We start from the raw sequence: 17,785 nt of genomic DNA, 5'->3' as shown, positions 1-17,785 counted from the left end.
AAGCTTCGTCTCTCATACTTTGGACATATTGTCAGGAGGGAACAGTCACTGGAGAAGGATGTCATGCTGGGTAAGGTGGAGGGTCAGGGAAAGAGAGGAAGACCCCCAACGAGATGGATCAGCCAGGTGGCATCACTGATGGCGTCAAGTGTGGCAGCGGTGGTGGGTTGGCCCAGGATCGGACATTGTTTCATTCTGCTGTGCATGGGGTCGCTATGACTCAGTTCTGACTCGATGGCACCTGACAACAACAACAACAATGCCTACTGTGCTTAGAAAACAAGTTATGGTGCAAGAGCTGGCTACAGAGTTGCTGTCCATGCTCAGATAGTCCAAGGGAGAAATCCACAAAAGAAATGAGAAGACCACACGTCTCAAACTTCCCAAACATGCTGAATTTGCGCTTTCCCCACCAGTCTACCCACTTCTATCTCTACTGCTATTATTCCTGCACCATCACCTTTTACCTGGTCTACAGCCACCTTCTAAAACAGGTGTCCCAAAATGTGGTGCCAAACTCAAGACTGTAGAAAAAGACTGGTGCAGAGCCTGGACTGAGACTGGCGGAGCCCTCAGTCACCTTTCAGGTCTGGAAAGGAGCCCACCTCATGGCTCAGCCTTCAGCCAAATAATCAACAGGTCTGGAAGGAGAATAGACATGAAACCAAATGTGTATGAACTGTTGAATGGAAAAGGATCTAATCTGTAACCCGTCACCCAATTCACAATAAAAAATTAAAATAAATACAATAAAATGAGTCTCCTTGATTTTGCTCTCACTGCTCTGTGACAGCTAAAGTGACCTTAGAGAGAACTCCAGTCTGCATTCTGTGCATCCTATAGAATGTAGCACCATTAGCCTTCTTATCTCTCCATCACCCTCATACCCTAGCTGGACTCTGGGCATTGTTTCACCAATGGGCTAGACTCACTGCTGCATTTGGGTCCTGCATGTAAATGCTCCCTCTACCTCTTGTGACTTCCTCTTAGGTTCCGGCTCCTCTGATCATCATTCTGGTCTTTAGTCAGTATCATCTCCTTACAGAGGCTTCCGTGGACACTATCTGAAGTAATCTCTCTACCTCCATCCTATTACCCAATCATTATCATTTCCTGTTTTATATTCTTTACAGTATTCACCGCTATCTAAATTAGCTTACTGATCTTTTAGTTTATTATCTAACCCTCCCCCTTGAAAGCAGAGATCTTGTTTGCCTTATTTACTTGTGAATTCTAAGCACTGAAAGTAGTACCCTAAGTACTAAACAGATATTGGCTAAAGGAACAAAGAGCTCTTTCCTAGGACTCTAGTTGTTGACAGTTGTCAGAAGCAAAGCAAAACCAAGAGCAGGACCAAGAACAAGGCCACTGCTCACAGGAAGCGAAGCCAAGCTTTGGCAATACTGGTATTTTCTGAGAAAAGTATATTATTTTGAATGGAGTACTAGAAAGTAACCAATAAAAGGAGATGCCATTAAGGAAAAATAAAACAAAACTGGAACGAGCTGTTCATTAGCATTTTTCTTCCCTTGCTAGAGAATAATTCTAAATTTTGGTTGGACAGTAAGATTCCTAATATCTTTAAACAACAGTAATTTTGAAGGGGAAAAAAACAACAACAGGGAGTTGAAGAACTCCTGCAATTTCAAAATAACTGCTTCATGTCACAAAGAGTATGATTGATATTCTCCCATGGATAGTTTTACTACACTGAAGAACATGCTAGAAGTCTCCATTCTAAAAGGTAAGGTACTTTGGTCTAAAGAGTAAGTATCACCTAAGAGTTAATGTCCTATAAATGTCCTAGAAAACCCTGGGGTGGGAATTAAGTAGCAGACTTCTCTAGGAATTCCATGTGTTGCTCCATCTCCTACAATTCTTCTTTCCCCACAAGGTATTCTTCAGAGCTTGATTTGTGTTTTCTTCTCTCCTACATATTCGACTTTCCTATTGAGCATCAATAACATCAGGCTTGTTTAATGTAAAGCAAAGGGGGAAGCCAAAAAATGATCCCAGGCCCTGTGAATCGACCCTGAACATCTCATGCATAACCCTTATTTCCCAGGACTCTTCCTCAGTTCATTAAAGTATCAGTAGCCGTTTTGAAAGCCTGAAGCTGTAAGCTGTGAAAGAACACACCACACTGCACACAACTCTTCACATCTGTGGAGGGCTCGACTGGTGACATGGTTAACTTGCTAAAACCACCTTGGGGTGACTGTCCTACCCAGCCTCCCAACTGAAAACATCCCAGATTTCCATTCTAGACTCCAGACACTTCCAACCAGGGTCTTCAACCATGAATAAATAACAAAACATCTACAACAGATGCTCCGAAGTATCATTCTCTCTCTTATAATTTCTCAGTGGTCATATCTGAGGCAAGCAAATTTAAGTGAGATACTTATTAGATGCTTTTGAGCAACAAATCCCAATTTATTTTACAAAATGAAGTTATAAAAAAGTGACTTTTTTCAGCAACTGGGAAGCTAAGATCACAGACTTTGATCTACTTATTCTCTTTTAACAACTGTTAGTCCTTTGATGTGATTTTTTTTTTTTAATGACAAAAACTAGAGAGAAAACTTCAGACCACATTAAAAATTTGTAAGCTATTACCATTTAGATATGACACAAAAATAATTTTAATAAATGGATTCTGTCTAATATGACATCCCCAAAGTGAAAGGACACCACCATTGACATTGCCAGTTGAAGAACTCTTCTGACTGGTATTTGGGGATTAATGAGGTTTCTCACTGGGTGACTCAGAAGTTATTAACATGTTGATCTCAGTAACACTGCAGCAACTTTGGAAGAATGCCCTGGCAGTCAACTTTCCAAAAGACAAAAGGAGACAACCATAAATGAAAACCTAAAAACAACAGAGCAGCAACATAAAGTCAACACTGAAAATAAAGCAAGTTTATGAAGCACAGTTCTGTTCTGACACACACACGGTCACCATGAGTGTTCTCAACAGCAACTGGTGGTGGTGAGGGTGGTAGCCATCATTTAAGTGGCAGTTTTGCCTGTATATTCAGAAAAAACAATTCTTTTCAAAATTAGAATTAAACTAACTTCCTGTCAACAAATTGACGATTGATCTCTCCCTCCTTTCTGCCTCCTACTCCTTTCTATCCAACTCATTTACCCTTAGTCCTAGTGTGGCACTGTAGGATAAGCACTGGACTGCTAACCACAAAGTTAATGGTTCAAAACTCACCAGCCTCTCCTTGGAAGCCCTATAAAGGGGAGAGGGGCTGTTACAAGGCAGAACTGACTTGACAGCACAGCACAGAGTGTTCATTTAAAGAGAGAAAAAAAGCCATCTTCCTGGGCCCCAAATCCTCTTCCTCTTCAAAAGACTTTCCTCCACCATGCATGTAACCTAGCTCCCCTACTGCTCTATTGGCCTGGGATCCCAACGACCCTTTGCTGGCCCTCCCACAGCACCTGACTAGTTGAGTCTTCCTTTATGACCCCTTTCTGTTCCCCTGCTTCCTGGGGCACCACTTCTCTCTCTGACCTCTTTTTCAGAAGGGTACAGGTAGAGGGAGAGAGATTTTCTTTAGTCTTCTCCTAACTGTTCCCATGTTTCCTGCTTACACACACACGCTCTCCCAGGCAATCTCATTCACATCTACCGTTTCTACCTAAAGGAGCAGAATGATCAAGTATACCCACTGAGAACTGGGCTCCACATCACTATTCTCAACTGCCCACTGATGACTGTACTCAGATCTCCAAGAGATAGTTCAAAGTTAGCATTTATGAAAATGAATGTTCTTGATCACAATTAGTGGTGACAGCATCCTTTCAGTCACCCAAACAAGGATCTTGTTACCCTCCATTTCTCTGCTTCTCCTTATGACCCACTAGTCCTATCTGTTCAGTTAGGACTTCAGCGTCTAAATGCCTTCAGAATCTACTCTCTCCACTCTCCTCCACAATGTGAGTTTCCTAACTGCTCCTCTTGCCTCCTGTCTCTCCCAATTCACTCTACTTCCTATGTGGTCATCAGGGCTGTTTTTAAAACCATGTCGAACACCTACCTGCTGGCAGACTACCCTCTGCGTACAGGACCAAATCCAAACTACTGAGTGGAGCACATAGGGTACTTCATCACCTACCCGTTGCTTACCTGCCCTGCCACTTTCCACCATTTGTGGGGTTCTAACACAGCACGCTTGATGTTTTCATGCCTTTGCATACGCTGTATCTTTTTCCCGGCCTACCTTTGCCACGCATCACACCCGTTTTTTCTTTTAGAACTCTGCCAAAATGTTATTTCCACAAGGAAGCCTTCCTTACCCCACCCCTTCACAAGAATCCCTTTCTCCCCTTACTCCTATAGCATGTTGTGCCCACCCATTGTAACTATGGGCTCTGTAGCCTCCCTGCTTCTCTACTTGTCTGGAGAGTCCACGCAAGTAGTGACCTTATACTGTCCCCAGTACACAGTATTGTGTTGCTGTTGTTAAGTGCCACTGAGTTGGTTCTGACCCACAGTGACCTTGTATAGGATTTCCAAGGAGTAGCTGGTGAGCATGAACTGCCGACCTTGCAATTTAAACCGACCTTGCTGTCCAGCGCATTAACCCACAGTGCCACACCAGGACCTCAGTACATTGTTAGTACTCAATAAATATTTGTTCCTGGGAGGGGAAGAAAGGTTAATTCAATTTACAAACATCCTAGCATTTATAATGCCTAATTTGAAAACTTCTTCCACAGAAAAAAACAAAGCTGGGAAGTTGTTAAAAATCAAAGTTGCCAGTACTTGCAGCTTTTTGCAAGACAAACGTGCCTGTGTTTATGGCTGTGTCTGCTCATTATTCCAACACACAGTTATTGATGATAAGTGTTGTTGTTGTGAAGTGCCACTGAGTATGTTCTGACCCATAGCGACCTTGTATAGGGTTTCCAAAGAGCAGCTGGCAAGCTTGAACCACCGACCTTGTGGTTCAAACAACTTTGCAGTCTAGTGCATTAGTCCACAGCACCACACCAGGACTCCACTGATAAGTTGTTGTTGTTGTTAGGTGCCATCGAGTCAGTACTGACTCATAGCGACCTTAAGCACAGCAGAACGAAACACTACCCGATCCTGGGACAACTTCACTACTGTTGCCACACTTGAGTCCATTGATGTAGTGCCTGGTAAATCCACCAAATATTTAAAGTTTCTCTTTTTCACCATGTTGTTGTGTTGTTAAGTGCCAATAAGTGGGTTCCAACTAACAGCAATCCTATATGGGATTTCCAAGGAGTGGCTGGTGGCTTTGAACCACCAACTTTATGGTTAGCAGTCCAGTGCTCATCCTACAGCGCCACACCAGCACTCGTGTTTTCAGAAGTGTTCCACACCATTTGGTCTACTTCTCCTTTCCCTACAGGTCTTCAGGTCTTTAGGTCCACTTGTCAGAAGGACCAGGGGTGTCAGACTAGTAATTATACTCAACTGCAACTTCATCATCACTGACTTTAGTGGTTGGTGCATAAATCTGAATAGTAGTGAGTGGTATTAACTGGTCTTTCCTGTAGGCATATGGGTATTATCCTGTCCCAGATGGTGTTGTGTTTCATGACTGATCTTGATATATTCTTTTTGATGATGAATGCAATGCCATTTCTCTTCAATTTGTCATTCCTAGCATAGTAAACCATGTGATTGTCAGATTCAAAATGGCCAATACCAGTCCATTTTAACTCACTAATAATGACTGAGATATCGATGTTTACATTCCATTTCATTTTTGACAATTTCCAATTTTCCTAAATTCATACACTTCATACATTTCATGTTCCAATTTATTAGTGGGTATTTACAGCTGTTTCTCTTCATTTTAAGTTGTGCTCCATCAGCTAATAAAGAGCTCTGGTAACACAGTGTTTACCAGCTGTTTTTCCGAGAAAGATGAGGCTTTCCGCTCCCGTAAAGATTTACAGCCTTGGAAACCCTATGCAGGGTTGCAACCAACATCCCCACCAACAGCTAATGAGGGTCCCGCGGGCTTTACTCCCACAGGCTTTACTCCATTCGTGTCATCACAGTCAACTCTACTTTGAGGAGGCAGCTCTTCCCCAGTCGCATTTCGCGTGCCTTCCAACCTGAGGGGCTTATCTTCTGACACTACATCTGACAATATTCTGGTGCTTTTCATCATGTTTAAATATTCATATTCTGGTGCTAACAGTGTTCCACTGATATTCATAAGGTTTTCAGTGACTAAATATTCAGAAGTAGTCCATCTCTCCTTCTTCCTAGTCTGTCTTCATCTGGAAGGTCAGCTGAAAACTGTCCACTGTGGGTGACCCTGCTGGTATTTAAAATACCCGTGGCAGAGCTTCCAGAATCACAGAAACATGCATGCCACCATGGTACAGCAAACTGACAGATGAGTGGTAGAGCCATCACGTTGTTGTTGTTGTTGTTATGTGCCATGGAGCTGGTTCCAACTCATAGCGACCCTATACAGGGTTTCCGAGGCTGCAAATCTTTACAGGAGCAGAAAGCCTCATCTTTAGGGGTGAGCTAATTAAATGTTTACCCAAATACAGCAGTCTAATTTTGTTGATAATTTTGTATGGCCCATGAATGATGCTATAAGCTTAGGTAGAAAAAGTCGTGTCCCCCCCGCACCCGCTTTTTATACCCTAGAAAGCATAAAACTTGCTTTTTGTTAAGTGCTCCTATATTTTTTAAGGAAAATTACCCTTCTTCATGAGCGGTGGGGGGTGAGTTTGGGTTATCATCCCAATCTTTAAAAGCTCAGAGTATTTTTATCTTTCTAAAGCACGATGAGGAAAGGACTAATCCTTCATTACACAGACAGAATGATAACATGACTTGGAGAATAGAGACCTGGTTTGGGACTAGCCAGTTACCCAGACTCTTCACTCAGTTCTCTATCATTTGAAACCATATGATTAGCACATCTTTGGTCTCTCACCTGGAATAGCCTCTGAAATCGCGGATTAGGGATTTTGGTGGTTGGAAACAAGTCTTCAATGATGCCTTCCTCCTCATCTTTCTTCACCAAACTCATGGAATCAATCAAAGCATCAACAGCATTCAGCTGAGCCTCTGCAAGTACCAAGGAACACAAACAAAAGGAAAAAATAATAAGATATCTATTCTCCATGAACACAACGTTTTCCATTCATAGGCATCCACAGCAACACTGGCAGGTTGCACAGTCCTGGCTCTGCCCAACGTATTCTCTATTCAAAACACTGGTAATTAGCAAAAGGAGAAAAACATTTTTAAAAAACCCTTTGATAATGAAGAAGCTTCAGAAGAGTTGAATATACAGGGTGAGAGAAAAATACCTATGCTCCAGTTATATTACAACACCCATCCACGTCCACGGCTGAGGACAACATTGAGTGTGTACATGATTCTGTAGAACAGACGCGTGGCAGTGGATTATGTGGCACACCATCTGCAAATCAGCCATTGCTCTGGCTATGAAAGAATCCTTGACAGACTTGGGTTTTGAAAACTTTGTGCAAGATGGGCACCAAAACAACTCATAGAAGAGGATAAACAGAAGCACTTGGACATCTGCAAACAAAACTTGGACTGATACTCAAAGGAATATAAAAAGTTCTTTAAAAAACTGGCAAGAAGAGAGGGCATATGCATAAGAACATCCACACTTGCAGATAATGCCCACTTGACCTGGCTTCAGAGCTCAACTAGAAGAAGAAAGAAGAGGAAAAAAGGAGTAATCTGATACAATTTGATGAACTTGACCTACACCTATGGATGCAGTAGCTCAAAAGAGGGAACAAGTCTTTACAGCAAGGATCATTCCCACCCCCTCCATACACAGAGTAGACAGGGATAGGCAACTTGGACAATGGCTACCCAAAATGGGGAGACTACAAAGGCAAGAAGTGACTGGCTTACAAGCTTTCAAGAGGGAACCTAGATCCAGAGGGTGTGGAGCAAGGTAGAATCTCCACTGAGTAGTATCCAATCTGTCTAGGCAGGGCTGATGAAAGGAGATGTGGATAGGTCCCTTGTGGTACAATGGTGAATAATTTTTATCAGGACTGACTGTGAGGGTTGGAAATGTAAAAGTGGACATTTTGTAGCTAAAGGAGGGGAGTGATTGACTTTACAGTCCAGGAGCAGAGGTCCCTGGAACCATCAAGGGAGAAGAGTGGAGTGTGGGACCCTACCCAGAGAAGCAGTGACACCAGAGATGAAGGCAGAGATGATGACGTGGAGAGATGGAACGGCTGGGGACTGTAGCCCCAGAGACGGAGAGTGACTGTGTGCTGATGACCAGGAGGCAGGCTTGCGGGGTATACCCTTTGGTTGGGTGATGACTCATGGAGGGGATTGTAACCATGGCAATGAAACGATATGCGACAGGATGAATGTAAAGCTAATGTTCTCCCATGTAAACTATCACATAATTCACAATAAAACATTTTTTAAAAACCCACAAAACATTACTGGTGACAAGACGTAAATTCATCACTACGAGTCTAAGAGTATGGAATGGAAACATCCTTTAACTGTCGACCAAAAAAGTGTTCAAAAGTCAACCATCAGCTGTTAAATTGATGCTTTCAGTTTTTTGGGATTCTCAAGAGCCAGTATTGGAACGCTATCAGGAAAAAAGTTCAACAATCAACAGTGCTCGTTACAGTGAGATACTCACTGAAAAGCTGAAGCCTAAACTTCGGATTAAACACAGAGGACTGCTATCTGAGGGTGTTGTGATCTTGCATGACAATGTCCACACACCTCTGCCCACACTATTGACACTCTGCAAAAACTTCTTTTTGAGGTATTAAAGCATCCCCCTGTAGTCCTGATCTTGCTCCATTGGACTTTCACCTATTTGGTCCCCTGAATGGTCTCCTGAAAGCAGCCCTTCGAGGACAAAGATTCGCCTCTGATAAGGAAGTGAAGACAGTGGTGCATTTGTGGCTCTCAGCTCAGCCTGAAACTTTTTAAATAAGGGAATGTGAAAGCTAGTTAACAGATGGACAAAGTGTACTGAAAAGCAAGGAGATTATGTTGAAAAATGATGTAGCTGTCTTTTCTAAAAGTTGATTAAAATAAATCCTACAGCCAGAGTGCAGATAATTTTTTATTTACCCTCGTACTTGCATTGGAATGTACCACCTTACCACGAAGACCCGCTGGAACAGAGTGGACTGATTCCTTCATATTCGCTCCAAGTCAGAATCACCTCTCTCCTCTCCCAGAGCCTCACGGCACTAAGCACAGACTGCATACATGATGGCATCTGTGTGCATGTCTTATCCCACTCCATTCAAGCTCTAATCTCCTTGAGTGCAAAATATGCCCTGCTTCTTCTCGGTCTCTCCTAATCCTTAATAGAAAGCAAGTGCTGCTCAATGAAAACCTACAAGTCAGCAAAAGTGGCACAATTCAAAGGCAGCTCTTTCAAACCCAATTCCACCTAAAGTACCAAGGACAGCTCTCATTTTGCTGATTCATACAGCAGTTCACCTGTTGAACTGAAATGCTGTTCTTGAATCATTTACAATCGCTAAGAAAAGGTGGGAAAGAGTAAGCATTTCCTGAAAAGCGTGTTATGCTTCTTTTCTTTATACTTCAAATATCCCTTCTCAACAGCTACACCAAAATGAAACAGCACACAGACATTGATCATGAGACATTTCTTCTCTCGCCCTGCGTTTGGACTTTGCAGGGGAGCAATCAGACAGTGGCACTGTTGTTTGCTCGGTAATGTGATCATTGCAGGGGTCACCTGGCCGTAGGGAGGAGGTGATCCTGTATGTGTGAAGATTCAGTGAGTAACCAGGTCAGACTGCTCTGGTATTGCACACCCCTACATGCCTGGAAAACCCTACTCTGTGAGTTGAAACTGACTCAACGGCTACCTAACAGCAACAACAGAGACACATACATGTCTATTCGGGATAAATGCCAAACAACATTAATGACTCATTGTTTCACAACATGTTTAACTCACAGAAACCTGGTCAGGATGTTTTAGATCCCGAGTGATTGAGATCTATCACAACGACTTCTCAGTAAAGTTCTCTCCTGTAGACGTTCAAAGCTGGTTACAGTTTGAGATCATAAAGCAGCAGACACAGAGCACAGAGGCAGCTTTGCCCACACACTCAGATCCTTGCCCACCTGCTGGACTCCATGTGGTGTAGGGGACTCAGCTTAGAATTCCTGGCCTTCCCACAGCACACTGCTCCGACAGGGTCTAACTAAAGTCATGTCACAGAGAGAGCCCAGTTCTAACACAACTTACAATTCCCTAATCCTACACTGCCACTAAAAATAGAAACTTGTCAAGTAAAACATCCAACTCATTTTCTGTTCTCTTTGGTACAGAATGCATATTTTATCACAACTGTTTAAACTAAGTGTGAGAAGACAGAGCTATAGCAATGTAAATCTGTCTGTATACTGCTGTGACACCTGAAGCCTGATGCCTAAGGACGGCCCTCCTCCTCATCAAGCTCAGCGACTCTTAGAAGCAAGAGAGATGGATCAATGATACTTGGACTGTTACTAGAAACCACAAGGAAAAAGTGAAGAGAAAAGCTCATTTCCAGAACTGTTAATTTTTTACTTCACAGCTCCACTAGATTTTATGCGGGACACTTTCTACAGTCAAGGTTTGATCCTGAAAGTCGCTTCACTTCTCCAAAAGACAAACCTGCTCACAAGTAGAGAATGTGCATCCATTTCCAGCAAGCTGCTCCTTAAGCTTGAAGTCAGTTGGGAAACCTACAGTGAGTGTTTGGAGAGTTGAGAGCAAACCTAATACTACTCCTGGAAACACACACAGTGAACCACCCTCACTGTCACTGTGCATGATTGGAATCCAGCAATTCCACCTAGTGAAACCCTGGCCCCCGGCCAATAACAGGTCATTTCCCAAGAACAGGCTGTGTTTAGAGTCAATAAGTGAGCCAAGTGGATACAAACTCACCTGTGGGAGTGTATTTCTTATTACTTTTCAAGGATGAAAACATGTATTGCCGTAAGTCTTCCATGAAAGGCAGCTGTATATATATTAAACACTAATGAGAAAGAAAGGGGGTAGAGCAGAAACAACCAAATTAATGGAAAAAAATGTAAAGCTGGTCCCAATGCTGCAAAAGTGGCCCAACAAAGATATTCCACAAATCAGACAGCTGAATCTGATACGTAAAAAGTAGAGATCACAATTGCAAACAGTACAAAGAATATTTAACATAAAAGAAATGCTTAGAAGAAAGAATACCAAGAATAACTGCAAATGTACGTCCAACACATCTGGTGAGAAGAGTCAGGGTAACAGGAAAGTTGATCTAGAAGTCTAGACATTTGCCTTCTCCTTTCTGACCTGACACAAGAAGCTCTCTGGTAAAAAGGAAATTGGTAAGGAATCTAGACTGCGTGTTAAAATAGAAAAGCACTAAATAAAGTGAATTTCAGTGACCACAATGAATTCACATCATCAATTTTTAGCCATAGTCCCAGTTGGAACATGGAGATAGAGTCTCTTCTTATTTGAAGAAGGCCGTCATTGGATTTGGCAAACAGGCAAGTCCTGGTCAATCTTTACTGATTTTATTACCAAAAAGCCGCCTTTGTACTTTGATCATTTATGCTACCTCCTTGCTACTCAACAGTGCAGTCCACAGACCAGCAGCATGAGCATCACTTGGGAGTTTGTGATACAGAATCTCCGGCCCCATCTCAGACCTACCAAAGCAGAATTTGCATCCTAATAAGGCCGCCAAATAATTCCCATGCACATGTGAGAAGCACACTTAGAATAAAGAAGCTAAAAAGAAAACTAAGAACCTGAATAGAAAAGGCCATGGGTGTTACCTCATAGGCATCCTTGATATTCGGAAAAGCCACGCCCACTTGAGGGTTACTTCTTTTGTCGTAAGCATATCGAACTATGGCCACCATGTCTAATTCATCCAAAGCATGAATCAGGGAAGAAAGTGCCACAGCAGCTGCCTAGTAAGAAAGATGCATATGTCAACACACCCAACATCTGAGGATTTTCACAACAGAAATAAATGGATAAATAAAACTGTTAACCTTTTCATCTGGTTTGAGATTCAAGACGAATAATAATACCCCTACCCACTTCAAGGGCACATTTGCTTTTAACCACATTTACTCTTCTGGGGCTTTGCTTCATTAACTAATCCCCCTCTCTTATCTCTTCAGTCTTCCACTGCCTCTCAATTCATGCTGTCACCCTCAAAATAAACTCAAATCTCAGCCCTTCTTAAAAAACAATCTTTCTTTGCTCTGCGTTCTTCATAAATTACTACCTGCAGTGTCCTTTCTCTTCATCTCTAGGTCTTACTGTTTTCAGTGCATAGGCACAATTATTCTTCATCCAATCCAAATACCGCCCTCACTTCCTTACTGAAATGAGCCTCTGAAAAGTCACCTGACTATGGAATTGCCAAGCCCTTGGTTCCCATTCTAGCTGACCTATCAGTAGCATCTGTCCACCCTCCCTCTCACCACGGCCTCCGTCTTTGGCATCAGGAACAGCTCTCTCCCTATGCTTCTACTCTTAGTATTCCCGATCATGGTCACTCCTTCCCAAACTTTTCTCTCCTCCTTACAGATCTTTAAATTCTGCTTTTGGCCCTTCTGTTCTCCTCTAAACTCACTCTAAAAACTACTTGGGAATTATTTCATCCAGCTTCATGTACTGGGGACTCAAAAATCTGTATCTCCAGCTTTAAAACTTTCTTAAGACCCAGATTAAAGCTGCCTACTAGCTGAAGTCCTGTTGTGCTAACTGTAAAGTCGGCGGTTCACAACTACCATCTGCTCCTTGGAAACCCTATGTAGAGTCTCTGTGAGTCAGAATCGACTCAACGGCAATTAACAACAACTAGCTGGTGGGTAGAGGTCTTAATTGCTTATTTTGCAGGTGTCTCCAATTGTGCGAGGACAAAACTCACCTTGTTATTTTCCCTTTTCCTCCTGAATTCTCTACCTGTATTACCACCAATCAGTGAACTCAACTAGCAGTCCCCAAGTCTCTGATAGCATCTACTTTCTCAATTCTCACCTTAAACTCACCAAATTCTACCTCTACACTCTTGCCCACATCCACCGGTTCTCCGCAGCCGCCTCTCCTGTTCAAAGAGTTCATTGTGTTCCAGTCGAATTTCCATGAAAACCTGCAGCAGGCCGTCTAGTCAGCCTCACTATTATTTCTTCGCAGGCCTTAGACGTTTCTATCCCTGCAACTTTTTGCTCATACAATTTCTTCCTTGAATGCCCTTCTCCAGATCTTTAGCTTCTAACCCATTTCAAGATTCAGAGACGGTTCGCCATTTATTCCCTTAGTCAGGTCTCTGCGGCCGGGCACTCCCCAAATACTGTGTATACTTTCCTCCATTTGCCCTGTATCACAGTCAGCTATGTATATTCCCATTTACTCCACTAAAAGTCTATGATCTTAATGTTGTTAAATGACACTGAGTCGGCTCGGACCCATAGCGACTCAGTAAAGGGTTTCCAAGGACAGTGATTTTGAACCGTTGACCTCATGGTTAGCAGGCCAGTGCTTATCCTACAGTGAAAATCCTCTACAGATTTCATAAAAGATTCATTATTCTTTCAGTTCACTTCAAGGATCATTTACTTAAGTGCCCATATGCAATACAAGAGCTTTTACATACTTTATTAGCAAAAATAAGATAAACACTAAATACAGAGTATGTACATCCTAATTGTAAGCTGGTGTTGTGCTGTGGGTTAATGAGTCAGACTGCAAAGCCGTTTGAACTGCAAGTCGGTGGTTAAAGCTCACCAGCTGCTCCTCGGAAACTCTATACAGGGTCGCTATGGGTCAGAATCGACTCGACGGCACTTAACAACAACAACAAAATAAGAGCATCAGATAAACTCAGTGGGAGTCAGAGAAGAGATTACTCCAGTTTGTTTGGACATTTGGCAGAGAACCAGTGCGTGTGGGCAACAGTGCAGAGGTAGAATTTGGTAGTTGAAGGTGAGGAATGAGAAAGTAGATGTTATCAGAGACTTTCGGGACTGCTAGTTTGGGTGACTGATTGGTGGTGGTGATAGGACCAAGGGGATATATCAAGTGAGGATGGGTGGAGTCGTGAATGACCGCTACGAAAGAACACAATGCTACAGCCTCAGAAACCCTGTCCAGGGTCGTTGTGAGTGGGAACCAACTCCACAGCACATAACAACAACTCACATAACAACAACAATATGGATGTGGCACTGTGGGCTAATGCACCAGACTGCAAAGCTGTTTGAACTGCAAGGCGATTCAAGCTTACCAGCTGCTTCTCAGAAACCCTGTGCAGGGTCGCTGTGGGTTGGAACTGACTCTATGGCACTTTACAACAACAACAACACACTGTATATGGGAGCACAGGATGCCATATGATAAGCACTGGACTGTAAACTGAAAAGTCTGTGGTTTGAGCCCATCAGCCTCTCTGGTAGAGGAATTTTCAGCTCCTGAAGATTTAAAGTCTCAGGAACCCTAACTAGGGAGGCTAGGAACTGACAGCAACTCGCCAGCACTAGCCAATGCTGGGCCTAACTCAACCACATCTCCAGTTCCACTTCCTTTCTCATCTCCTCCTCTTCCATGCACAGTGCAAATCAGCATAGTCAAGTAGATTTTCTACACACAAAAATGATGTGACTGATCAGAGAAAACATTTGTGAGAAGGAATGATTCACTAAATTACAGAATATTTCAGTTGAAAACAAATAGCACTCATCTATTTTAACATCCCACATGATACAAGATTCCCTTTCCAACATTGTGGCTGTTGGTAATAAAGGCTGTTGGAGACTTAACAAGTGTGCAGATGTGGCCACCTGTTAGGGATTGACTTGTGTCCCCAGAAAAACATATGCTGAAGTCCTAACCCCCATCCTATGAACGTGACCTTGTTTGGGGAAACAGTATCTTCATTGGAAAAGATGAACTCTTACCAGATGTCAGATGTCAGTAGGATGAGAACATCATCCTGACCTGAAATATTCTTTACCATGTGACCAGGAAACTCCCACATCTAAATACCGTTGTTCACATTTCTTTTGTTTTAACTGACTCAACAGCGTTATAACAACAATAACAACAAAGTCTCTCATTGGAGTCCTGGTGTAGCACTGTGTGATGAAGCACTGGACCACAAAGACAGTTTGAACCACAAGGTCGGTGGTTCAAGTTCACCAGCCGCTCCTATACAGGGTCTCTCTGAGTGGAGCCAACTCAGTGGCCCGTAACACCAGTCTCCAATCTCAGGACTATATTCCCAGGCCTTGCACTCATGTTACAACAAATTCATTTCATCATTTCTCCATTTTCAGAGTTAAAGACTAGTGAATTTTCTCTCTGTTGTTGCAAGAATTAATGTCATTTGAAGTCATAAAAGCACAAAACAATTCACTTTCATAAAATGACAACTCAACTTGGCAGCATTACTTCAAAGTCCCATTGTGAACTCACCTCATCATCTTTTGCTGCAAAAACCTTTAGAACTTGATTTCCCATAAAGAATTTTCTCTGGACCTACAAGAATAAGTGAGGAAAAATAAATTGGTTTTGTTTCAAAATAAGGGGCACTATAACAGTAATGTTGCAAGTTACTAAGAAATTCTATTCAAAATGTTGTGATTCGAAAACAAACATTCGAAGGTACTAGACAACTTGATGTTCAATTCAACAACAACAAAGATTTGAGCATCTAGTCCTGGTGTGTGATGCTGTTGGATAAGCACTCAACCAGAAGGTCGGCAGTTCAAACTCACTTCTCAGAAACCCTATACAGGGTTGTTATGAGTTGGGATCTACTGGCCAGCACTTAACAACAATAAAGTATGTGAAAAACATTTATTCTGAGCCCAATAATCAGGACCGAATCCTGTCCAAGAGGAGCTTAATAAATAGGCTGTGGTGGGTGATGCACTGGGCCACTAAGCACAACATGAGCAGCTGGAGCCCACCAGCTAACTACAACTTGGGAGAAATGAGGCTGTCTGCTCCCGCAGATTGATTGCAGCCTCGGAAGCCCTACAGAGCAGCCAAAACTCCCAATCAACTCAACAGCAGTGAGTCGGGCTATACTGAGGGCACTATTTCAGTCTAGGAGTCCTGGTGTGGCGCTGTGGGTTAATGCGCCACACTGCAAAGCTGTTTGAACTGCAAGGTCAGTGATTGGTTCAAGCTACCACCCGCTCCTCAGTAACCCTCTACAGGGTCGCTAAGGGTCGGAACCAACTAGATGGCACGTCACAACAACAACATTTCAGTCCAGGGTTACTATGGTGCCACAGAAGCACATAACAAGGGCACCTAGGGTGGGAAGGAGAGGTCAGTAAAGGTGCAGAAAGAGCATAAAAACCAGTGTGGAGTAACAGAATAGGAGTGCAGTTCACAGCACGAGGCGAAAGGGGAAAAGAAGAACACAGACAGAAGAGCAGGGCCCGTCATGAAGGCTCCTGTGAGCAAAGCTAAGTGGATAAGACTTCATCCTAAGAGCAACGAGAAGACACTGATTAACTGCAAAGAGATTATAACAGCCAGGTGACCACCTGAGAGCTCGGGTTTCAAAGTGGAGCATTAATCAGAGAGGGGCAGGACTGAGAGAAAAGAAACTAAACAACAACAACAACTCAGTAACTGCATGTATGCCATCCCCCTTTGAGTTCCACTAATTTATCTAGCAGAGTAGCAGAGGGTGGAAGGAGCTCTACCAGTATCAGATTCGAAAATGAGTATTAAAGAGTTTTTATAATCACAACCACTTGCATTTATTTTACAAGCTCAGTGTCTAGATCTCTAATCTACCCAATCTTGCACCTAGAGTTTATTTACATGAATATACTATGGCTGCACATATTGGGCAGTGCTGATGGGTTTTGCTGTCCCCCCACCTCTAAAGCCATGTCGCTGTAAGCACTTTCACCATTACCAGCAGCTCAAGAGGATCGAAGCTCATAGGTCTGGGGGCAAACTTCTCCTTCCCACTTTCCTTCCTCACTTGAAAACCATTATGCTAAGAAATACAGGGCTAATCCTATGATTTCTAGTTTATTGGTGGTGGTGATGTGCCATGGAGTTGGTTCCGACTCACAGCGACCCTGTATAGGGTTTCCGAGGCTGTAAATCTTTACGGGAGCAGAAAGCCTCATCTTTCTCCCACAGAACAGCTGGTAGTTTCGAACTGCTGAAATTAAGGTTCACAGCCTGATTTGTAACCACTATGCTACCAGAGCTCCTTATAGTCATATAAATTAACTTGTCTTTCTATTAGATCAATAGTTCCTGATTGGTTAAAGAACAGTTAATGAGACGTTTATCTGTTGTTCTTGTTTTTCAGTGCCGTCAAGTCGGTTCAGCACGGGCTCAGCTAGACTCGGATTGTTTTTCCTGCTGCTCTTGCAATGAGCTCAAAATGCCGGGGACGCTAATCCTCTTGAGAGCCAGCAGTTTCTCTCTCCAGTAACTCACACAGAAAGGATTAGCACCACGATGTTTGAATCTGATTCTCCTGACACATGAGCTCACCACTACAGCAGCAGGAAACATGTTGTTGAAGAGGACAACTGTAAACTCAATGTGGATTTTCAATTATGCACAAGGTTGGTACCCCTATCCCACGTGCTATTCAAGGGTCAACTGCATTTACTTTCATAATTCTTACTTAGTATCTTCTACATGTACAGACATTTGGGGAAAGTTCTGCTTAATTCTTATCCCCTCTATAATTAAGTACCCAGAGA

At 42.8% G+C, this 17,785-nt stretch overlaps 1 protein-coding gene across 1 annotated transcript in view; it reads right to left on the bottom strand.

The window, feature by feature from the left end:
* The window catches only part of XRCC5 (X-ray repair complementing defective repair in Chinese hamster cells 5 (double-strand-break rejoining)), a 110,537-nt gene that overhangs the window by 58,232 nt on the left and 34,520 nt on the right, over positions 1-17,785 (bottom strand). The window contains exons 10-13 of the mRNA XM_006867857.1: positions 15,510-15,572; positions 11,858-11,995; positions 10,971-11,061; positions 6,957-7,090 (exon numbers count right to left, since the gene is read on the bottom strand). Of these exons, the coding sequence (XP_006867919.1) occupies positions 6,957-7,090; positions 10,971-11,061; positions 11,858-11,995; positions 15,510-15,572 (426 nt within the window). The remainder of the gene's footprint in view (positions 1-6,956; positions 7,091-10,970; positions 11,062-11,857; positions 11,996-15,509; positions 15,573-17,785) is intronic.

The sequence above is a fragment of the Chrysochloris asiatica genome, unplaced genomic scaffold, assembly GCF_000296735.1.
Source record: "Chrysochloris asiatica unplaced genomic scaffold, ChrAsi1.0 scaffold00110, whole genome shotgun sequence".
Lineage (NCBI taxonomy): Eukaryota > Metazoa > Chordata > Mammalia > Afrosoricida > Chrysochloridae > Chrysochloris > Chrysochloris asiatica.
Note: the sequence above shows the minus strand (reverse complement) of the source record. Positions and strands in the feature narration are given on the sequence as shown.